The 25897-nt window shown below is 33.8% G+C and overlaps 1 protein-coding gene across 21 annotated transcripts in view; it reads left to right on the forward strand.

Moving 5' to 3' along the window:
* Nucleotides 1–25897, forward strand: part of scrib (scribble) — a 696032-nt gene that overhangs the window by 516725 nt on the left and 153410 nt on the right. For all 21 annotated transcript variants that reach the window (XM_067760306.1, XM_067760307.1, XM_067760302.1 and 18 more), the window contains one exon: nucleotides 21578–21689. In XM_067760306.1, the coding sequence (XP_067616407.1) occupies nucleotides 21578–21689 (112 nt within the window). The remainder of the gene's footprint in view (nucleotides 1–21577; nucleotides 21690–25897) is intronic.

The raw sequence follows: 25897 nt of genomic DNA on the forward strand, positions 1-25897 counted from the left end.
ATATTCAACATCGTTTAGGTTTACCTAGGGTGTTTCATTGTAAGACTTTTTTCAAAAACCGGTTTTTGAATTTTTCGAAAAATGTAGGCATACTTAAACAAATCCGGATAAACCGTTTTTTTAGTACTTTCTGTTTATAACTAAACATACGATCAGCTAAAAATAAAAGACTAACATACCAATAGCTAAATCGTTTACATAAACAAATCCAAAGTTAGCACAGTGTTAAACAGAAGAATATAAGTGTTATTTCATATCACTAGGATGACCAGATCGTCCGGACGCCTTTTTCAAATAAAATCTTTAGAGCACAAATCAAATTTAAATTTCAGTTGAATCATTGAAACATTCATAGGGTCTAAGAAATTCCGAAAAAAATCATGTTTGGAACTAGAATCAGATGTGTGAACTTGATTCTTCTGAAACAACCGATCATACAATGCTACAGCGTATTTTTTCTTCCATTTTGGAAAGCGTAGTTTAAAAAGGAGTCATGAACACGAAAATTTACAAAATCAATGTTTGGAGAACTTTACCTCGGCGTTCCATTATTCGACTTTGTAAGCATTGTATCCAATTTTAACTAATTTTTGCTTTCGCGGCTATACAAATACATAAGCTCACATGTATATTGTGGTTGCCGTTTCAATAAAAACAAGATGACTATGAATAAGTTAACATGTTGCCTTATTTCGATAAACTTTCGAAAGCCTTTAAAGCCCTTGTGAAAAACCGGTTAACCGAAGTCTAAAAACCGGCGAAAAAATTAACAAAAACCCGGTTCGAATAAACCGGGTCAATCACCTAAGGCTTACCCCATTCGCATGGTTAAGCCTATTTTAATAATTTTCTCCGATTTCAGGAAAACCGGAACATCAGTGCGTAGATTGTAAATTTTCCACAGAGAGTTGAAACAACAATAACAACAATATATCGCTTAAGAGCTATGCCTGGTTAGTGACAGTTGTATTGGAGCTACACACCTCGTGTTGTACAGAAGAGTATAATTTATGGGAAAGAGTTTTGGCCCATCCCAAATAAAGAATCAAGGGTATGTTCCATGTCTAAAAATCACCACAAAGGCTTTAGTTTTGATACCGTTTATCTAAAAAATTGATTGATTTTTTGACCCCGGACGAAACTAGTTCACTTTAAAAATGGCCGAATGCGTTAATTGAAATAAACGTTTTCTAATTTTGGGAGAGTTTACTCTTAGGTTGAAGACAGAGTGGACGCGGGGAGCATTGCTATATTACTATGAAAACTACTTCTTTTGGAAAATTTTAAAAGATGGCAGAGTGCAAGAAACGTTGGAAGCTTGTAAAACATATGAAAACAGGCGTATAGAGAGCACTCTGTCGTCGGCTTTAAGGTTTTCACAAAGTTAAAGTCGTTAAAGTTCCTTAATTTGTCCATTTTATTAATTATTAAGATTTGGCTCACTCTCTTTTTGCAAAATTAATGCCTCTTAAACCGCAAAAGATAATGATCTGAAATTTTGCACACACATAAAGTAATATGTTCACTATCGTTTACGTAAAAAATAAGGGTAGAAGAATTATAAAAGATTTAATTTGCAAAAAAAATTTTTTTTAATCAATTACATTTCTTTATGCGTTATTCACGCTAAAAAAGACAAATCTTGTACAGAATAAAGGGAAAAATGTTTACCTTTAATAATCTCTAAATAGAATTTTGAACTTCTTTTACAACACTTTTACCCTTATTTTTTATGTAAAAGATAGTGAACACATTACTTTATGTGTGTACAAAATTTCAGATCATTACTTTGTGGTTTATGAGAAATAAATTTTCCCAAAAAATTGTTAATAAAATAGACGACATATTTTTACAGCAACATAACCATGCTCTTACTCTACAATAAATAATCTTTTTCAAAAATCCGTGATTTTGTTGAAATTTCCGGGATCACTTGGTCTGGCTTTACACTATAAAGAATAAAAACAAATTTACAAAGGTTCGAGAAAAAGACAAATCTTATTCCGATTTAAATATAAGGCCTAAGTTTTTCTTCAACTCATCTTATACTTGTATTTTCAACTTTAGTACGAGGCGAGAATCAATTCAATATTTGATTTCCATTGAAGTCAGGTCAAATTTCCCAATTTGAGTGCTACCGAAAATCATATATATATGTTGAATGTTGCTATTGAAAAAGAATTTACGTTAAGTATCAAGGTTTATAGGCTTTATACTTACTTACTTACTTACTCTGGGTTTACTGGCGCCAATTGGGAGGAGCTGTCCATGTAAGTGTGGAAAGTTCCTAATCGCCATTCACCAGATAATGGCAAGAGCGCTTATTTTATTGTTACCGAGTCTTTGAGAGGCAGTGGCTTCTTAAGCGTCGAGATCTAAAATTGCTCAGCTACAGAGAAACTCATCACCTGAGAAATATAGATACATAAATACAATAGATTAAAAGTATACATATGATTTTTTAATTATTAAGAGAAGATATAACAGTTTTTTTTCGTGGCAAAGAGCGAGTCCGAAACATCAATTATTCTCGAGTGAGAGTTATAATCTTCACACAAACATAGAAAAGGTTCGTTTAGTTGGAAATTGTTTCTGCATTGTTTAAGAATTATAGGTTTTTAATGCCTTGAAACTCGGCATGGCACATTCAAGTTTACCTCGTTCAAAAGAAATGAGCTTGAAATCGATCAATTTAATAGTTTAATATTACATCTAACATTTCTCTACGACTTGCAAGGGTAGGAGGATTTATTAATTTTAAACGATTAGTGTAAGGAGGAAGATTATACGAAGAGTCTCATTGAAAACTTCTCAAGGCGAAAAGTAACAAGTAAGGAAGGTTAAGTTCGGGTGTAACCGAACATTACATACTCAGTTGAGAGCTATGGTGACAACATAAGGGAAAATAACCATGTAGGAAAATGAACCGAGGGAAACCCTGGAATGTGTTTGTATGACATGTGTATCAAATGATAGGCATTAAAGAGTGTTTTATGAGGGAGTGGGCCATAGTTCTATAGGTGGACGCCATTTAGGGATATAGCCATAAAGGTGGATCAGGGTTGACTCTAGAATGCGTTTGTACGATATGGGTATCAAATTAAAGGTGTTAATGAGTATTTTAAAAGGGAGTAATCCTTAGTTAAGGCCTTATTTCTATAGGTGGACGCCTTTTCGAGATATCGCCATAAAGGTGGACCAGGGGTGACTCTAGAATGAGTTTGTACGATATGGGTATCAAATTAAAGGTATTAATGAGAGTTTTAAAAGGGAGTGGTGGTAGTTGTATATGTGAAGGCGTTTTCCAGATATCGACCAAAATGTGGACCAGGGTGACCCAGAACATCATCTGTTGGATACCGCTAATTTATTTATATATGTAATACCTGCCAAGATTTTAAGGGTTTTTTATTTCGCCCTGCAGAACTTTTTCATTTTCTTCTACTTAATATGGTAGGTGTCACAACCATTTTATAAAGTTTTTTCTAAAGTTATATTTCGCTTCAATAAAACAATCCAATTACCTTACAATGTTTCATCCCTTTTTTCGTATTTGGTATAGAATTATGGCATTTTTTTCATTTTTCGTAATTTTGGATATCGAAAAAGTGGGGGTGGTCATAGTCGGATTTCGTTCATTTTTCATACCAAGATAAAGTGAGTTCAAGTAAGCACGTGAACTAAGTTCATTAAAGATATGTCGATTTTTGCTCAAGTTATCGTGTTAACGGCCATGCGAAAGGACAGACGGACGACTGTGTATAAAAACTGGGCGTGGCATCAACCGATTTCGCCCATTTTCACAGAAAAGAGTTAACGTCATAAAATCTATGCCCCTACCAAATTTCAAAAGGATTGAAAATTTTTAAATTTTATTTTTGTATTTTGTTGCACTATATCATTACTGGAGGTGAATGTTGACATAATTTACTTATATACTGTAAAGATATTAAATTTTTTGTTAAAATTTTACTTAAAAAAAAAAATTTTTTTAAAAGTGGGCGTGGTCCTTCTCCGATTTTGCTAATTTTTATTAAGCGTACATATAGTAATAGGAGTAACGTTCCTGCCAAATTTCATCATGATATCTTCAACGACTGCCAAATTACAGCTTGCAAAAGTTTTAAATTACCTTCTTTTAAAAGTGGGCGGTGCCACGCCCATTGTCCAAAATTTTACTAATTTTCTATTCTGCGTCATAAGTTCAACTCATCTACCAAGTTTAGTCGCTTTATCTGTCTTTTGTAATGAATTATCGCAATTTTTTGGTTTTTCGAAATTTTCGATATCGAAAAAGTGGGCGTGGTTATAGTCCGATATCGTTCATTTTAAATAGCGGTCTGTGATGAGTGCCCAGGAACCTATATACCAAATTTCATCAAGATACCTCAAAATTTACACAAGTTATGGCTCAATAAAATTTTTTTTTCGATCCTGATGATTTTGATATATGGAAGTCCATATCTATCTCGATTCTGTACAGGTATAAAGCTGTACAACCAACCGTTATCCAATCAAGGTTAATATACTCTGTGTGCAAAGCACGCTGAGTATAAATATGGTCCAATTAACATTGCGATGTCCTAGGACTGGACCATATACTCCAGCTCCGCATTACACCAGAGTAATCCATGGAGTACCCACAGTCCAATAAACATCGTGTAGTGATTGCAATCGTTAAAAACGAGCAATGATCGGCTTTCCTGCAATAATCGCTAGTACTCCATGCATGTATGTATGGAATACTCGCTATGGACCAAGCGAGTGCTCCACAATTAGCCACAATTCATACAAAAAATATGGTCCAATTAACATTGCGATGTCCTAGGACTGGAACATATACTCCAGCTCAGCATTACATCAGAGTAATCCATGGAGTACCCACATGAATAAACATTGTGTAGTGATTACAATCGTTAAAAACGATCAATGATCGGCTTATTCCCTGCAAAAATCGCGAGTACTCCATGCATGTATGTATGGAGTACTCGCTATGCACCAAGCGAGTGCTCCAAAATTAACCACAATTCATACAAAAATATGGTCCAATTAACATTCCGATGTCCTAAGACTGGACCATATATTCCAGCTCAGCATTACATCAAAGTAATCCATGGAGTACCCACAGTCCAATAAACATCGTGTAGTGATTACCGTCGTTAAAAACGATCAAGTCCTAGGACATCGCAATGTTAATTGGACCATATTTATACTCAGCGTGCTTTGCACACAGAGTATATTAACTTTGATTGGATAACGGTTGGTTGTGTAGCCTTATACCTGTGCAGAATCGAGATAGATATGGACTTCCATATATCAAAATCATCAGTTTCGAAAAAAAATTTTATTGACCCATAACTTGAGTAACGCGATTCTTGCAGGGTTGCTGTGGAATGTAACCGCAATGCTCAAACGAGACATGTAGATATGTATATATATATATATATCACAAGGCTCAGGATGAAACCAGTCCGTCGATCATCTCATAAAGGATAATGCATATGTGCGTCTCCGTGTGTATATGGTAGGGTGGTCCAAAAAACCAAAGTTTATTTTAGAAACCAAGGGACCCTCCAATTTTGTTACATCTAAGATTAATCTAAGCAAAATTTTAGCTCTATAGAGCATATAGAAAGCAGTGCTCAACAAGGCTTAGTTTTCGTAAATTCTGTAAATTTTTATTTGTTTGCTTTTAAGGATTCAGAAGTTGAAAAATGTGTGGCCTTCAATAAATTTGATATTAAACATGTTATCAGCCCCTTTTTTATTTCAGGTTTAAACTATAAAATAAATAAACGTAAAGCGCGATAACCTTCGAAGAGATCTAAGGCCGAGCTTCTCTTTCAATTTGCGTCGTGCTCGTCTTGATTTTTCCTACAAATGGGCCGGACGGGACCTACATGTTTTATGCCGACTCCGAACGGCATCTGCAAGGCAGATGAGTTTTCACTGAGAGCTTTTCATGGCAGAAATTCACCCGGAGCGCTTGCCAAACACTGCCGAGGGGAGACCCCGCTTAGAAAAATGTTCTTCTAATTGAAAAACCTTATTTCTTAAAATTTTGATGTTGCTTTTCCCGGGGTGCGAACCATCACACCATGGTGGCCGCCGGTTAAAACTATACGTCAATCAAAATGAGTGTACTTAAGACGCGTCAGGCAGACAGTTTTTACTTAGTCGGTGTTAAGGACCTGCTGCAAAATCCACTACTCCTTCCATTAATATACCCGATGCTGGCTTAAATGATGGTTTAAGGGCCAAAGGAATTCAGAAAATGGTACTGATTATGAATTATATCAGCCTTCTTCCAAAAAAAAATTTAAAAAAGTTTTAGGTGGCAAGAACGAAGATGTTTCTGAACCAAAGGCTAAGAAGAGCTTTCTTGACATGAATGTGGCAGGGGCTTTAGACAGAAATAAAGTGTCCGATCGTGAATCTGTAAGGCTTATCATTCATATTGCCGCCGCACTTGGCCATGATCCCGCAGCATTGCCTCTTTCAAGAAGTTCGATAAAAAGAAAACGAGAAGCAGCAAGGCAGAATTTTTCGACAGAGATGATGTCAAAGTTAGAAGACATAAAAGAACCAATTGCTGTTCATTGTGACAGGAAAATCTTGCCTGACATTTTAGGTTCACAAAAAGTAGACACACTACCAGTGCTAGTTTCCTATGGTGATGGAAATGAGAAACTGCTGGCGGTGCCAAAGTTGGCTAGTGCAACAGGTACGAAAACTGGAGATGCAGTACTTAAAACTCTTAAGACATGACATCTCGATGATAAAGTCATTGGTATGGGCTTTGACACAACAAGCGTCAACACCGGTATGAAGAATGGTGTATACAATTTCATTGAAAAACAGCCGAACAAAGAACTTTTATGGTTGCCATGTTGCCACCACATAATGGAAATAAATTTGAGCAAGGTATTTACATTATGTTTGTGACCTTCAAGCTCTCCTGAAATTCCCATATTTAAAAGGGTAACGGAATCATGGAATGAAGTTGATCGATCAGACCACACACCATTAATTTTTTCTCCTGGAAAAGCTGAGTTAAGAAGTAGTGCCATCGATTCCTTCATCATCTAAGTAAGAAAGATCATTCTCGAGATGACTACCTCGAACTTAATGAACTGACGCTGTTGGTGTTGGGGCAACCAATAGAAAAAAATACACTGCAGAGCACCTGGGCCAATACATCACGCTAGATGGATGGCTAAGCTTATTTATGCAAATAAAGTGCGCCTTTTCCAAAATCAAGGAGTTTATCTCACAAATAAGGATAAAAAAATTTGGTTTATCCGTTTTGGAGCACGTGAAAAACTGGGTAGAGACTCCAATCAGCACCAATGCAGCTTTCGATGACCTAATGTTTTGGAAAGAGGCTGAGAAATACTGAGCAATTGATGAAGAGATAGCTAAAACCATAAAAAAATGCAGTCACATTTGTGGTACCTATGCGACGAGCTGATCGGATTATCAGTTTTTTCCACAAAAGTGAGCGATGAAAACAAAGTAAGCATTGTGAATAAGATGTCTCTCTCCCTGCACCGGAGAGGATGATTAGAGGAAATGCCAATTTACTAAGTGATGAATGTGAATTGGCAGATTTTGCTAATAGTAGAACAATGTTGTTGTTTACTAAGCTAAACATAAAGCAAAGCTTTTTGGACAAATACTCTAGTGAATGGGAACAGAAGCCAGAGTTTAAGGAGGCAAGAAATACAATTAATAAAATCAAAGTGGTCAATGACATCGGCTAAAGAGGCGTTAAACTAATTCAAGATTTTAACAAACTCATAACAAATGATGAGGAGGGAAAACAGCTGTTGGTGCAGATTGTAGAGGCTAACCAAAAACAAGTTCCGACTGTACCAACAAAGAAGGTCGTTTTAGAAAGCCTACAGAAACCGCCCACTTCCAAAGGAAAATTATAAAGACTTCATATTGATTATTTATATTCACAATAAAATGTACTTATTTTAAAGAAGGTTCGTACTTTAAAACATGCATATATATTAAGGTTCTTGTATCCTAACATGTCTAATCATTTTTTCCAGAAATTTTAGAAAAATTCTAGTTTTCAGATTTTAAACAGCTTTGAACACTGCCTTCCAAATGACCTATGACCTTGAAATTTTGGCTCCTCGCTTCTTTTATAAAATATAAAAGAATTGGAGGGTCCCTTGGCCTTAACATTCAACTTGGGTTTTTACTATAAGATCTTGAACCATCCTAGTATATAGGCTTTTAGGCTCACTGTGTAGGTACAACATTTCGAGCCCAATAACTGCGTGGCATGTGTTGGAAAAGTTTTCCCTATGATTTTGATTTATCAAACAACTATTCTGAGTATCTTCTTCACATTTACTGAAAACTAATGAAATTAATACAAATACATATTTGAAAGCAAAATAAGGGTTCTAAGTTATTGCGATTAAACACACCCGAAATATTTGCATTAAAAATGTATATACTTCAAGAGCTGATATACTAATATATATAACGAGCCTATTTCACATCTAAGTAGTATCTTGTGTTCCGCGCGTATTGATATACCGCGCCTGTATCTTCTACTCAGCATATTTAGCAACGCTGTATTACATACGAGTACCTATCAGTTCTTATCTCATCGTTCCGTTATCTGTTGTTGGCTTTATTCTCTTTATTTTTTGCTTGTTTCCACCTACATGTTTTCTGCTCGATATGTATTTGGGTTTTTTTTCATCTTTTTTCAAAAAAAGTAATAGATTTTCCAAAGGTTTATTCATAGCGCCATCTGTGTGATCTTTGCTTAGAAGCTTTCAAATTAATATTGCTCTGTAGGAAATCCGCAGAAATTTTGTTATTAAATGTATAGGGTATTTCAACAAGTGATATATTTGTGTTCGTGGCTTCCATAAATCGTCTTTGCAAATATTAACCTTGGTGATCTATTCAAAGCTATTATTATATATAAGATCACTAAGATAACAATACATGGTCAAAAGTTCGTACATATGATATGATACCAAACCTTGATCATACGGTACTACACCTAGATCTAAACAGTGGTTAACCCAAAAAGGCGCGTTGTTCGTAACGTAGCTGGCTGCTTCTTCCTCATGCGGTGAATAAAAGAGCTGATGTTGACTTATTTATACATAGAGGTCGACCGGTATTGAATTAAGGAAATCACTCTGTGCGACATGATCAATTGCAGCCGTCACTAGAATTATCTTTGGTATAAGGTTTTTCCAAATTTAATTTTGATGCTGCCATGCTTGTGTCCAATGTACACGTCGAAAACACTTGTACCTTACTCCTGATTTGAAATGTTATTTTAAAAGACGATGAGACAAGATAAAGTGTTTACGGGGAGTATCTATTCAATGTTCATTTCGCCAGTTTCAATGAGATTTTATGATTAACACACATCCTTAACATAGTTTTCATGGCCATGAAACTAAAATTATATTTCATGGTACAATTTCGACTTACAACAGCGAACACGAAAATAGATTTAAGATAAAATTTCATAAATTTTGTGATTGAAGATATGCAAACTTATCTCGAAAACGAGATTTAAATTTGTATTATATAGTTTGCAATTTTCTCAAGTGTCAAGATCGGTAATTATGAACAAGTTTTAGAATGCCGATTTATTATTATTATTTTTTTTTTCATAGACAAAGAACCACCTCTATGTTTTAATTTTTAAGTGGAAGCTCCAAGTGAAAGAGAAAAGTAAACATTTGATAGCTAATAATCTATTTCCTAGGAATGGGATATATGTCAACGCATAGATTAACTTTTGTGAATTTATTGTAGGTTAGAGCATGTGTAAACGTAGTCTAAGTGAGGACATATACCAAATAAAAATAAATGTATTTCATAAGTAAGAGCATTGAATGTAGAATATATTTAGTAAAAAGAGGAAATTATTTTGGGACGATTTTTCATTCTCTCTTGTAAATTTGGCTACAAACCGGTTTTCTCTTCCAAAAACAGAAACAAAAGCAATATGAGCCTCCAATTTCATTGTAGCGCTATACATTTTCGTAAATATTATAAGGGCGTTCAGAATTTTGTGCATTTGACGTTGGCAACGTGGCTATAGCAAATATACATAAGTTACCGATCGTGAGCAACTTTTTTCGTTTTAGATTTTTTCTTTACACTTTTTGTTTTGTTTTGACGGTTGATGATTTGGTATTCAATATTGAAAAAATAAATTTGATGTGTCTTTTTCTGCAATGACGTAGCAAATGTATAGCCGTGTATTTTGTTAGTTTACTGTAAAAGATATGCTGCGGAAGTTTGCAATGCAATGATGATAGACCATTTGCACAGAATCCCGAACCCCCTTAATGAAAATTTTTTTCTGTAGTAAACTTTAACAAGAACTATTTAAGGCCTTTTTTCATTATCTAATATTTTATTAGTTTTTCTAAAATATCACCTGACTCCTAATAACTAAGATTCATGATGTATTGGAGGTCTTCCGTACAAATGCATGCTATTTTTTTCGATGTCCTTCACATATATAGGATTATTTCAAATACAAGTTTATATTTTTGTTTGAACGCACAATTAAAACTCAGAAAATACTTTCTTTAATAAAGTTATGGGGTATCTTTAGTTAAGAACAAAAACTGTAGGCTTAGATTTGTGCCGTTCCAACCCTGGAAAGCTCTCAAAATAAGTTTCGGATAAACATACCTCAGCAAACAAGCTGGACTTCTTTCCATATCGCTCTTCTAACTGCAATTTCGAAAGTAGATAACTATTAAACTCGTCTCCTGATTTTAGTTTTTTTCGTGGTTACATCGGCTGTTACTAGCAAACACCACGTATGGCCTTCTTTCGAACGTTACCGGTAAATTTGTTACCGGAGTATCATGCAACCGAAAATCTTTACCAGTTCATGTAACCGCTATTCTGGCCTACACCGTTATACTGTCAAAAAACAAAGACGCGCAATTGAGAATAAAGTGAAAATGTGAAAAAAATTTTGTGTTATAAAGTATAAACATGGTTTGGAAATTCTTGTTCACTAATATGGATACACGTTTACTTTGTTCGAACAAATATTTATCAAACACATGCAATTTTGCGTTGTAACAAGACTTTACCACCTATTTTACTGGTAACATTATTATCCGCAATCAGAATACGAAGGCTTGTTTGTCATTTTCGTAGCCGGTTAGAATAATATTGTTACCAGCTTAGAAGAAAGGGCGAAGTAACTAGTGGTGGGACTATTTTCGAATTATATACGTTATTCGAATAAACGAATAAATTTATTCGTTTCAAATAATTCGAATAATATTTATTCGAATTTTTTATTCGTTTATTCGCTTTCATCTATTCGAATTCCTTTCCTTATTCGAACAGTGCGCACTATGCGATTAGTACTATTCGAATAGTAAAATAAAATAAAATCTGTTTATCTTGCGCTCATCGCTTGTACATATGGGCATGCACATGTATGTATACGTACATATATTTATGTGTGTATAGATACATGCGTGCATATATTTTTGTTTGTTTGGGATTGCTTTGTTAATATTCATTTATTAAGTTACATATATTTACGTAACCAAAGTTGTGCTTGAGTCTTAAGCTAGAAATATCGGGGTCGTTTACCACTGTACTGATCATAGAACTTTTTTTATTAGTAAACATATGTTCACACATAATGGTACATGTACATATTTTAATAAGATTAATATGGTGGGAATTTTTGTTTCCCATATACATACATATGTATGTATGTAAGTTGTATGGAAAAGTTTTGTTTTGATATCTTTTGGTTTGTATAAACATCTAATTGGTCACCATTAAAAAAATATTTTTACATGTCAAAAGTTATTTAAGGTCAATGTTAACTTTATTGAAAACTTTGGAAAAATTTCCTAAAATAAAGTTTGAAGCAATCCATTTTAAACGTCAAAAAATTCTAGTGTAATTAGTGGCTAGTTTCAAAAACGGCTGTCTGTCTGTTTTTGCCGGTCCTTAAAATTTTGATTATCCTTGAACGCGTATAAGCATATTCTAACATATGTACATGTTGTATTCTTGCAGATTCCTTTGAAATTAAATTCATACACAAGTGCATGTGGGTATCTCTATGTGTATGTATATGTATTCAAGAAACTGCGCAAAAGGTTTATATGAAATAAAAATCCCACCTACTTTACGGTTAGTGTGGGTATTGTGTTTATTTTTTATTTCATTTTGTTGATGCTGGGACTAGCTGAGTATTCTTGCTTGCGGGTGAAATTCTTTTCTTTTAAATTTTTGGTTTTTGTAATACTTTTATGTGTACATACTCGTGTATTCTACCTGCTACTGACTGACCTGGCTACTGCTGCTGACTGATCACAGTCCTACAACCATAAATACATACGTGTAGGTAATTCTATGACGTATATTTGCATATACATATATGGACATATTCAGACAAACTTTTCCTTTTTTCGTTAACATTGACCTTAAATAACTTTTGATTCATCAGACTTCGCAAAAAATGTTTACAATGACATGTAAAAATATTTTTTTAATGGTGACTAATTAGATGTGTATACAAACCAAAAGATATCAAAACAAAACTTTTCCATACAACTTACATATGTATGTATGTATATGGGAAACAACAATTCCTACCATATTAATCTTATTAAAATATGTACATGTACCATTATGTGTGAACATATGTTTACTAATAAACAAAGTTATATGATCAGTACAGTGGTAAACGACCCTGATATTTCTAGCTTAAAACTCAAGCACAACTTTGGCTACGTAAATATATGTAACTCAATAAATGAATATTAACAAAGCAACCCCAAAAAAAAACAAAAATATATGCACTTCATATATTTAATTATTCTATATCACTACTACTGAACTGTGCAGCCTGTCAAACATTACAGTACAGATATACAATGAGAGAAGGAGACAAAATCTCAAGGCTGTCGTTAAATTTTTGTAAAAAGGGGCTTAAATATACATATGTATATTTCAACAAGCCTTCTTGCTTCTATCAAAATTGTACATTAGGCTATTTCATTCTCCAAATAAAAAAGTAAGCTTTTGTTTTCCATTAGTATTATAAAATTTTTATTGTTTTAAGAACTCCGCAGAATAGCATTACCGATTCATGCTGAGTGCGCAGATATACGTATGTAAAAGCTAATTCACTTTAAATTATTTTTAAAAACGTTTAAAGAAATGCTTGTTGGTATGTATGTATAAGTATATTTTTATACATGTATATTTGCATTTTTTTCATTTCAAAAATATGAATTCGTCACCTTGTTCTTTTTTTTCCTATTTATGTAAATAATGTACTTTGTATGGCTGCAGCCCACGTCTAAATAATAAATACATCAAGCCTTGTATTGTATTTGTTGGCCTTTTCATTGTTTAATCGACTAAGCTAAGATTTTATAACAATTAGTATGCAGAAGTTGGGTAAAGGGGATAGTGACCCGTTGTTACCTCTTTAATACTTGTTTTACATACGCTACTACAATTCACTAACACTAACAAAGCCCGCGCATGCGCAGAACATACATTTGGACAGTTTCAGCAAATAATGATTGACAGAAAATTTGCACATTAACGCCCCGATTCTTAGAGTTACCGGTAAAATAGTACCCAGAACATTATGTAACCGAAAATCGTTACCAGTTGTTTCATTCGCGATTCTGGCCAAAGTGGTAACGCTGTCATCACCGAAAAACTCACGAGTGTATGTGGTGAAATTTAAAAGTTGGTTTTCTTCGCTTTACCCATGGCGGTACGATACAAGGTGACAGCATGGGACAGCTAATATAAACTTTTTTTATTTAATTTGATACATCAACTTCCGGCGCAGTACGATTTTGACATTTGTCCATCGAATTTACAAAAACGATGTTCATGGAATTTTTATTTATGTTTGTAGGCATGTCGCCATGCTGCCACCGTGTATAGTTCCGCCATGGCTTTACCGAAAATGTGTCACTCGTATATATGATGTTAACGAATAAACGGGACGATGTGTATATACATATGTGCATACATGCATACGTTTTTACATAGCTATATTGTAATATATACTGTTAAAGTACATGGAAACAAATATTTGTAGCAAGAGGCAACACTTTTTTACTATTATGTTTACTTATTTGCGCTCAAAATTCGTTATTTTTCAGTATTGCCTTTTTCTAAACAACAGCTTTTGTGGGGTTACATCGATGTTACCACCTATTTTAATGGGTAAACAATAATCCGACTACTTACGTGTGCAGAATACCAAAAGGGTACAAAAGTTACCACATGAAGAAAGTTGCCGTGTTGAAGAAAGTTGTTACCACATTAGAATCAGGCTGTAAGAAGATAGGAAGGTATTGATATAGAAGTATTATATATATGATGCACGTATGTATCTATACACACATAAATATATGTACATATACATACATGTGCATGCCCATATGTACAAGCGATGAGCGCAAGATAAACAGATTTTTTTTTTATTTTACAATTCGAATAGTGCGCACTGTTCGAATAAGGAAAGGAATTCGAATAAATGAAAGCGAATAAACGAATAAAAATTCCAATAAATATTATTCTAATTACGAATACCTGGCGATTAAAAGAGTTTATTATTCGAATAATTTTTATTCGAATAGTCCCACCCCTAGAAGCAACCATTAAATTAAACATTTTGGCACCAATTCGTGTTCACACTGGCAGGTCAAATGAAAATATTGCTACTGCAGTTTGTAGTGTGGCCGAAACCTAAGCTTTTATTCATTTATTTTATTTATTAACATATACATATATTCATCTTGACACAAAATTTTTTTTTGAAAAAATTATTTAACAGTGCCAGTCACGTATGATACAATAAGATATATACTTTACATAAGAAGGGGAAGGTAAGAAAATGGGAAATAGGGATACATTATAAAATGGAACACAAAGATGATAAAGAAAATGAGGTACAAATATTTTGAAAAAGAAAATATATAAAAGTTTACATTCAATAATATAGAAGGTACTAAAATAGAGTTGTAGTGATTAACAATCATTGTAAAAGCTAAATACTTTATTTCTAAATTGCAGTGTATTAGTTATAAGCCTTAAACTAACTGGAAGTGAGTTCCAAAGACGGTACGCGTTGATAAAAAATTGTCGTTCAGATGTCAGAGTTTTGTGTCTAACGATTTTTGTTGATCTTACAAATCAGTAGGCCGATATAACAACAAAAATTGTTAATACATTCCAGAGCACGGGGAAAAAGTGTCAATAAAATGTGACACTATGGCATCATTGCCATCAAACAAGTCCTATTTTCACATCTATTCTGCAACAGATGTCGCAGTGCTGTGAATATAAATTGGCAAGAACCAGAATAGAAGTAGGAATAATGAAGACAAACAAAAAACCGCTGTTATGGCTGAATACTTATAGCAGCGGCGCCTAAACGTTGCCGATGAAGGCAGTTCCCGAAATGGATCTATACAACGAGCTTTGGGAGTTGTCTAAACTTTTTCTTTCTTCTATTCTAATTTAATAATTGTTTCAATTAAGAAAAAATTTATCATAACAATAATAATGATAAAATAATTATTGTTAGGCCTTGAGCTCGATTAAAACCCGCGGTTTTGTGCCTAGTGTAAATAAGCAGTGCCGACCTTGACGATTGAAGAAACTGATGCCTGTGTTATAAATAGTTTGTTTCCTTCACATGAATAACCTTGTGTATGAACAACACTGTTCTGAATTTTAACAATGTAGCGTAGGTATTAAGTACGCTTTTGTAAAGGAGTGAAATACTGTGTTAGCCATATTGTACGAAGCATTCCATACCCTCTACCTACTGTACTAATGATATGATTATTCCATGTCAAAGTTTGATTAAATACCAAACCAAGGTTTTTCGCTGAGTCAACATATTCAATAACTGCACCGTCCAGCATTACCTTGTCTAAGTTTTGTATATCGAAGGCTTTTCTGCGAATGACAATACATTTAGATTTTGCAGGATTAATTGATAAACCATTGGCAGATGCCCATGCACTAACATTCGTCAATTCAGAGTTAATATCATTAATACAAATGCCAACACGGTCAAGAGGACAGCACACATAGTTCAACATCATCAACATAAATATGAACATTACAATATCTTAGCGCATTAGGTAAGTCATTAACATACAACGCAAACCACAAAGGGCCCAGGATTGAACCTTGCGGAACACCCCTGAGTACAGGTACAAAATTAGACCTATTGCCACCAACATACACAGCCTGAGATCTGTGCACGAGGTAGGACCTAATCAATGCAATGGCATGAGAAGAGAAATTAAAAAAGATTTTATAGCTTGCGACATAGAAGCTCATGATCAACTGAGTCAAACGCCTTGGAATGATCGAGTAGAGTTAGAAAAGCAAGTTTATTTCCATCAATTTCCATCCTCATACTTTCTATAAAATCCAACAGAGCCGAAGTGCAACTTCGCTTAGAAGTCTTTTATCATGCACATATGACATTATTTGCTTATGAAGGATACGCTCAACAACTTTAGACAAAAATGGTAGGATAGCAATGGGCCTGTACTCGTTATTTTTCTTATGTACAGGAATGATTTTAGCAACTTTCCAGCACTTGGGGAATACACAGGTCGTTAGTATGGAGTTAACTAGATGGGTCACATGTGACAAAATCTTTGGCAATATAATTTTGAGAAACTTCGTACTGGTTCCATCAAAGCCAATAGCGTTTGACTTCAATAAGAGTATGGCTTGCACAATATCACAGTCATCAACACACATAAACTCAAGAGGACTGACACCAACATTTACACGTTCACAGTAGTTTTCAAGACTAACACGACTAATTGCTTTGGCAGCAGTAATTCGAGCGGATTTAAATTGGTTATACGTATCTGAAGTACGGTACCTTTTCCACCGCGAATACGCTTTATTACGCACATTGATTAAATGTTTAATGTTAGCATTAAACCACGTCCTACTGCATCGATTTACTACCTTAGTTTTCATAGGGACATAATAGTCGAAAAGCCAATTGATTTTGTCCTGCAGAAAGCGTGTTTTATCTTCAAAAGATATGAAACTCCGGATGAGACTCCACTCCACCAACTCCACTGCAGCAGTAAGCGACTCATAATCATAATCGATTAAAATCACGATAAGTCACGGACACAGGTGTTTTGGTTGACTTAAGTCGTAAATCATGAAAATTAAATCGTACTTTGAGAAACTTGAGGCAGACAATTGGTTATAGTGGAGGATTTTTGGAGGTCACTGACAAAGAATAAATCAAGGACAGTGCTATTTGTACGAGTGAAGTGAGTAGGAGAAGAGATGTTTGTCGGATATAGTCCAAGAGATTCCATACTTAGTTTTAAACTGTTATCCTCAAGCAAATTGCTGTTGAAATCACCGGCAATTTTGTTAGTACTGTAGTTGCCTAGTAGTGATTGAATGAATTCGGTGAAATCCACAAAGTCGGTATACACATCACATAAGAAGCTTATCATGATTAGAAACTATTTTAACAAACACATATTCAACAGAATCAGCTTCACTAGAAACACAACTTAATCTACAGGACAAACTATGTTCTTCTAGAGATTATTTTAAATCATTAACTGTTGTTGTTTGGTATGTTTTATTGTTAAAAATATAGATCCGCCCCTGAAGATGCCAAGGAAAGTTGGCGAAACGTTGGGCCGTAAGGTGAAATAACTCGTTTTATTTGCACTCAACCCATTTAGATGGAACGAGCTTAAAAATACACAAAAAAGTTTACAAATCGATCGGAACCCAATATAAAAATAATTGAACTTTTTATAAAGTACTTATCCTATGCATTATCGCTGCAATGCCGTTATTATCGTCTTGAAATGAAACCACTTATTGGAAAACCCTATATTTACGTAATCATAACAAAAAACATAAGTATTCGTGCAGAGATGAAGGTAGCTTCATTATTCGCTAAAAGATTTCCATTGTTCAAAGCGGCTGATTAAACATAGTCGGGAATTTGGTATTCGTATTAGCAATATTATTTGTGATTAGTATGTGTGACCTTTTTGAGTTTTTTGCCTTTCTTTGTATTGTTTTCGGCACTTAATTTCGACGAAATCGATTTTTTTGTTTTCCCATCGAGCTTTGCAATTTCTGTTTGTTTTTGTCTTGTATGTTGAAATATAGTTTTTTATAATGGTTATTTACAAAAATAAAATAAATAGCTATTCACTTCACTTTAATTGGTATGAAAAAATTTAACATAATATTAATTACATATTTACCTCTATTTGTGTACATAAAAAAAGTAACGCACTTTTTTTAGTCTCCTGAACTCCTTCTCACAACTTTGTGCTCCTTCATTACAGCTCAGTGGCACTTGATTCTAGTAGGTTTCTAATTAATGATGAAATTCTTTTGCTCTAACAAAGTGTGTTACCGATATCATCCACGATACCATCCTGATACCATCCTCTATTATTACAGTAGCCCCACAAAGCCAGCCACCATGGCTAAAAGCGACTTATCCATCCCCATTTTGCGATGAAAGATAAAACGGAACCAAACAATTTTTTCTAGAATATTAGTTTTCTTTTATTTTTGCTATAATTTTTCACCTGCTTTGAGCGGAGGTAAATTGTCCTACACGGATTCGTCCCTTGTGCATTCAACTAGTGGATAAATGCATTTGAGGCATAAAACCGACTGACGATGGCTTTAGTGATAAATGAAGAAGACTTGCTTTGCTGTTTATCTCTACCATAAGCATGTATATATGTATAAATGTACGTATGTATGTATATGTGCATACTGTGAAAATATATATTATCCCGTCACTAAGTGAACAAAATATTTGATGAAAGGTAAAAAGAACACATGAAGGTTATGCTGCAGTCGTTACCACTTAGCTTTTGTTCTACTATTTTGAAAGCTAATCCAAGGCTTAATAATAAGATATCAAAAGTCAATTAAACGCTCAAACACTTTCATTTTTGCAGTCGAAATTTCGGTTTCGAAAGTAAAGTGCTAAACTAGCATTATGCGGGTGAGATAGTTTTTTAAACTTTTAGCAACACCATTTATGGCGCATATCACCTCCGCACAGTGGTTCATAAGCGGAAAAAAGTATATATCTAATGTATAATTTCAAATCCTTTTTTCATATTCTTAATCTAATTGACTAGGTATTTCCAAAAAGTTACTCAGATTTCATTATTTGGTGTATGGACTATAGAGAAAGGAGGGAAGCAGGAAAAATAGGAGTTGTATATATTGCTAAATGTTTCTAAATACTTTTGTTGAAAGTTTGTTTAATAAGTTCTGTCATTTAGAGAAGAATTTTAACAGTGTTTTATAATTTCTTAATTGTATATCATTAGAACATTCAATAGAAAGCAAAAGATTTTTCTTTTTCTTATCATAAAAAAATTATGACTGGGATTGGGTTTTAAGGGTCTGACAAAATGAGCTCCATATTTCTTCAAGCCAAGGTTAATATTTTAGTATTACTTATACGTTTTGCAAATAGATAGCAATAAAAATAGCTGCAAATAGCTGCAATATTAAATGTGATATAACTTTTCATAGTCTTAACAGCATTCAAAGATTTCCAACAAAATTACAAAAATTTTACGCAAAGGATTAAGAAGGTTTTTTGGTATGTAGATTAATAGTTTATTTAATTCTTACATGATAAAGTATGCGTTTTGTTTGATCTATACAAATTTCAAAATGAATTTTGATTCGTGATGGGTGACCTGTAAACTGCCCACATACTTCATTTCGGTTAAAACAGTTAATTTTTTTGAAAACTCGTAGGCTTGGATTCGCGATTTTGAATATTTTAAAACAAATTTAAAATACGCAATATGCGACCTGGAAAATCTCTTCATTTCTAGTTTTTACAAACATATTAAAATTTGGCTTAGATATTGAGAGTTTTCCCTTTGTAAACCACTGTGCGCCGGCTATTTAAATAGGTTAACAGATTTGTTTGCTTAATATTACAACAAAGCAAACAATTGTGAGCCGTAATAAACATTAAAGTTTATAGATTAAGTAATCGTAATTAAATGAAATACGGTTCCAATAACCGTAGTAGTAGGGATTACAACAGTTAATTACACTGGATCACAAATTCCAATTTTTTTCTGCACCAGAGATGCCATTATCAAATTCCTATGTAAAATCACCCCCTGATTCCGAAAATCAAGGTTATTTTTAATTCTATGGTAACGTTTTTGAGATATTTACGAATTACCGTTTAGAGCTTAGAGAGGAAAAAAAATCTGCAAAAAAATAAAAAGTTTTCGAGATCCTTCCTCGCAAAGTACACATTTTTTTTATATTGTTACATAATGATTGTTCGTTATCTTTGAATCTGCATAGTTTATAGCATATTTTATTACCTTTTAAAAGCTTCAAACCGTTTTGGAATTGCTCACTTCGTTCTTGAGATATATATGATTAAGTATACCCAATTTTTTGAAGTGGCGGTTATTCGTAAATATCTCAAAAACGTTACCATAGAATACCTTGATTTTAGGAATCAGGGGGTGATTTTACATAACAATTTCATAATCGCGCCTCTGGTGCATTTTGGCTGTAAATCAGTATTATTTCCGTGGAAGACTAGCACAGTTCGTTGTTCTCTTGTTTCTCGAATAACTGAAAAATTCTAGTTTTCCACGCATGGGACCGACGATGTTATGGTTGCAGGAAATGAAATGGAAAGAGTTCAAACTATTATAACTGTAATCATAAATGCAATCGATTACTGGTTTAATCCTTATCATACAGCTCTTGTATTTGATAATTATATGTATGTATATACAAAACGGTACTTCTGGAGTTGTACTGATTTGGTACTATTTATTTCAGGTACATATATCCTCAGTATTTAGCAGGCCTAGTTACCAGAGGATATTTGGTTATGTTTAAGAAATAGCAACAACAAAAAATGTATGTATGGAATAGAGGTTGTAACTTTTTTTTAAAGCTGACATCTCAAATACAAGAAACCATCCTTTCAGTTCTCTAAGTATTGCATACAAAAGTGAAATTATTTATAGGAAACTGAAAAATTGTTCAATAGTTGTCGTTTTGAGATTTTGTTTAAGAGGAATAACTTTGTTGTTGCAAGGAGGCTGTTAGTTTAAGGTTAAAGTGCTTTGCTTACAGCTGCAAAATAAATAAAACCAATTCCAAAACAAGGTTAATTAAATTCAAAGAGAAATAAACAGGAATTTTAAATACTTACTTTGTGTAATACATTCATTAAGCAAAAGGCTGGCTTTAATTATAGTGGGAAGAGATTTAGGATCAGTGATTCACTAATAACATTTTTCTACAGTACTCAAGTTTCGCAATACCAATCGGCAGCATGCATTTTGTTTTTATTGTTTTAAAATTAAAAAGAAAAAAATTAAGAAAAAAAGGATATTAAAAATAATGAAGAAAAAAACGCCTACTAATAAACGCAAAACCAATATTTATTTAAAATTCCTACTTAACGCATCAATAACATTATTTTGTTTTTGTACCGCAGTCACCTTCGCCAGAACCCATCACAACAACAAAAGTGCCTAAATCAGTTTTTGATAAAAAACGATTTTTTGAATCTGCTATGGAAGATCAACACAAACCATCGCAAAAGACAGGTAAGTAGACGAGTCTTACGACGTATACAGTAATAGGTGTCCTTAGTTAATCAATGATTTAAAATTTCGTGAAATCGCAATTTATATATTTTCTTGTATAGTCGTTACATCTACTGTCTTGGCATGAGACTTGAATGATCTGCCAGTTAAGTAATAGCAATATTCTTTAATATATATAATTTGCAAATATTTGTCAAGTATTAAGTTCTGTGTAGAAAGGAAAGAAAAAATACATTTGTTTTTATGTAACTTTTTCTTTAAACTTTTCTGATTGTCATCTTTTCTTTAACACAATATTTTATTTTCCTCAAAGTAAACGTTTAAAGAAAGGAAAATGTGTACATAAAAGATCAAACGAAAGAGTTCAAAACAGAGATAAGCTCTATTCATTGCATCCAACAACAATAATATGTTGTAACTCAGAGAAAAGTTGTAAATTTTCTGCTTGCTGATTTATGACTATCCCTTATTGTTGCTCAGCTAGTAATGTTGAGCAAAAAAGCGCTGTTGGCGATTTATTCACAGTAATTGTAATTGAGTAGCGTTTGGCGAGAACTTTTTTTAATAAGTATGTGGCATCACTGCTACTAAGTAATCGGGCTATATACATATACACATGGACTATGTTCCTGCTTACAATCGATTATTTAGCTAACCGACAAGTATACTAGTCGACTAGCTACTTTTGCACTGATTAAAATCCGACTAGCTGGTATTCAATTTCAATAAAGCAAGTCCTCGACTTACGGCCTTCTTCCGAACATTACCGGTAAAGTTGTTATCGGAGTATTATGTAACGAAAATCGTAGCCTGTTCATGTAGCCGCGATTCTGGCCTACACGGCTATACTGTCACAAAAAAAAGATGCGCAATTGAGATTAAAACGGAAATGGGAACAAATTGTGTACATTAACATGGATACACTTTTTTTGTTTATTTCAAATCCGACCATCAGAAGACGAAGGGTGGATGTAAATTTCGTAACCGGTAAAATAAATGTTTTTACCAGCTTAGAATAAGGGCGTTACTTTCATTATTCGAATACAGACGGTTTCATAAATACAATTTGTTGTCACAAAAAAAAAAAAAATAAATAATTTGTTTGCTGCAGAATGAGTTATCGAAAACGTGGTTGGATATGTAATTTCTTTGCTAGTTCCGAGAAAACCACCGAGGCACAATGCCAAATATATTAGCTTTATATGGCTTACAATAACTGCGCAACGTCTTTACTAATCGCAGGTGTCATTGGAATATTACAAAACCAAAAAAATACTATTCGAATAGTCGAATCATTAACTAATCGAATACTAGTCGATAGTCTATCATATTACCAAAGTGATAGTCTATCATTTTACCAAACAACATCATCAAGAGCTCTAACATATACATAAATCGCCGTGAAGGGATGTGCAGGCTTCATTTTCAATTTCAGTGATTAAATCTGTTGTGTAAGGTTTTAAAGTATAAAAGTGATTTCGTTCCGAACACGAATTTTCTAGACTTATGGAGTTTAATATTAAAACGGCGGCAGCCGTGCTATGGTGTTTGCGTGCTGCGCCTACCACACCGAACATCCTGGGTTCAATTCCCGGGCAAAGCATCATCAAAAATTTAGAAACAAGTTTTTCAATTGGAAAATTTTTTTCCAAGCGGGATCGCCCTTCGGCTGTGATTTGGCAAATACTCCGAGTGTATTTCTGCCATGAAAAGCTTCTCAGTGAAAACTCATCTTCCTTGCATATGCCGTTTGGAGTCGGCATGAATCATTTATGTCGTAGGAAAAATAAAAAGGAGCACGGCGCAAATTCGAAGAGAAGCTCGGCTGAAAACCTCTTCGGAGGTTATAATTGCTTTTGAACTATGAATCATTGTGATTTAATCACAGTAGCATATTTAACGGCAATTTTAAAATCCGCGTTTATCTCATCGCTAACAGCTAGGCAAGCTATAGTAGAAAACAACGACAATGTTTTGCTATTTTCCTTTAAATTGTTATTTATACATATGAATGTACATAAAAAAGCAGAAAGGTGCAAGAAAAACGAATAGTTCTAAATTCTTTGGAACATATTTATATATTAGGGTGGGCCAAAGAGAAAACAATTTATTTGTTCTTTTGGATGAAGTTTTCATTTCATATTTATATTTGTCCCATTGGATACGTTTAAAAAAGTAGTCGAGATCAGGGTATTCCTGCATACTGTTTTATTTTTGAAAATCGCAAAACAATTTCGAAAATTTGAAACTTTTTGTGGGTGTCACTTTTAAACTAGATGAATCTACACATGCAGTTAAAAAAAAATTAGTCGTGCCCCAGCCTACAGTAGTGTGCTCTACCCACTGAGCTATCAAATCTGAATATCATAGTACCTTATATTTATAACAAACAGCCCAATTCTAAACGAAAATTCCGTGCGAGTTTTTTCCCTTCTCCCATTCCTCGTATTCTAAATAAAAATTCCTAGTGAGTTTTTTCACTTCTTCCTTTCCTCCTATTCTGAACAATGTTCGAAAAAGCGGAAACCGGTTATGGGAGAAAAGTAGGTATTATGAATGTGAGGGAGAGGGAGTTTTCTCTGCCATTTCATAGGAGTTTTTTTCACTAGTTAAATTAAAGGGAATGCATCAAAATAGTTAAAGGAAAATGGTTATTTTAAGAAAGAACACTTATTTGTACAAATTTGTGCTAAAATATGTCATTACATTCTCACTGTTAATACAACAAAAACAATATTCTTTATTTTAAGTCGAATATATCATAAGCAACGGAAGAGCTCTCGCATATTTGATGCAGCCACCCAGAAATTGCGCAAGGATTTTTTAAGAAGGCTTAAATAGATTTTGGCATATGGTGAAAGGCGAACTCAACTCGACTTGGCCGCCAGTAAATTGCTCTGCAGAATGAATGCAGGCAACTCCGACGGATTTGTGTTATCCCGCCGGTCTTCTTCTTATGCTCCTCTGTTGATGTTGCTGTGGCACCAATTCATTACTCATTTCAGTGAATACCACATGAATTGCAATAATGTGCATTGTTTATACCTTATTTCTTAATTTCAAACAAATTGACAACAATAATTAAACTTTACAATTTTTTAAACAAAATAAGAAATGCGCAACGAATTGACAAAACAACTGACTTCGAAAATTCGAAATTCCTATTCCCCAATTATTCTTCTCCCTAGGAGAAGGGAATTGGAGGATTTTTTCCGCGGGAATAAAAAATCCGCGAGAACAAAATTCCGCGAGAATATTTAGAATTGGTCTGAAAATGTTTCTAAAAAGAATTAATGACTTGCAGCACTTTTCACAAATAAAATTTTTTATTTTAAAATTTTCAGCACCAAGTTTATACTTGTGGGGTTTGTTTAAAAGCCAGACGTGTGCACAAGTTCCTTTTTTCAGATTTTTTAACCAATTGGTTTGAAAACAATTTAAAGACGACTTTGGGCGAATAATTATATTTCAAATTTAAACGCAATGCAATTAGAAAACCGAGTGATAAATTAAGAGGTTTCGAACTTAGGTCAAAAAAGATTGGGAAAATTCTTAAGCTGATGAGTGGTTTAAAATTTTGGCTCAAATTTTTTAAACCACTGCTCGGCAAAAAAAAAAAAAAATTTTAATAATAAATATCAAAATTAATTAATCGCGTAAATAGGATTAGCCTTGTTTCATTGGGCCGCTGGAAGGCAGCGCGCTGCCACAACGTCCGTAAAAAAATGTACTAATCAACAATTCCTAGAAATGGACGGGGTACCGTCCATTTTTGGGCCAAGCATTCTCTAAGATTTCGGGAGCCATAAGTACCACGCCCACTTTTATATAAAATATATTTAAAAGGCCCGTAGAAAAATAAAATAGGCAATATCTTTCCAAAATGCTTTTTTATCAATGGTACTTTATTATCAAAATGGGTGTGACTCTGACCGTTTTTTGACAAGGAATTGATGGAAATTGCCCTATCTTGAAAAGGTCGGTTTCCTTTATAAGGTTCAAGTAAAAGGGGCCAAAGTCGTTAAATAAACACGCCCTGTTTTGGTAATACTTAGCTACAAAAAACTTAAACTAACTGAACTGTATAATAGAAGCTCTCAGCTGAGTATGTAATGTTCAGTTACACCCGAACTTAGAAATCCTACTTGTTTCCACTGATTTTATTTTGTCTTGATCGTCACTTTTTTTTTAGTACGGATGCCGCTCAG

This window comes from Eurosta solidaginis, chromosome 1 (assembly GCF_040869045.1).
Source record: "Eurosta solidaginis isolate ZX-2024a chromosome 1, ASM4086904v1, whole genome shotgun sequence".
In the NCBI taxonomy this organism is placed as follows: domain Eukaryota; kingdom Metazoa; phylum Arthropoda; class Insecta; order Diptera; family Tephritidae; genus Eurosta; species Eurosta solidaginis.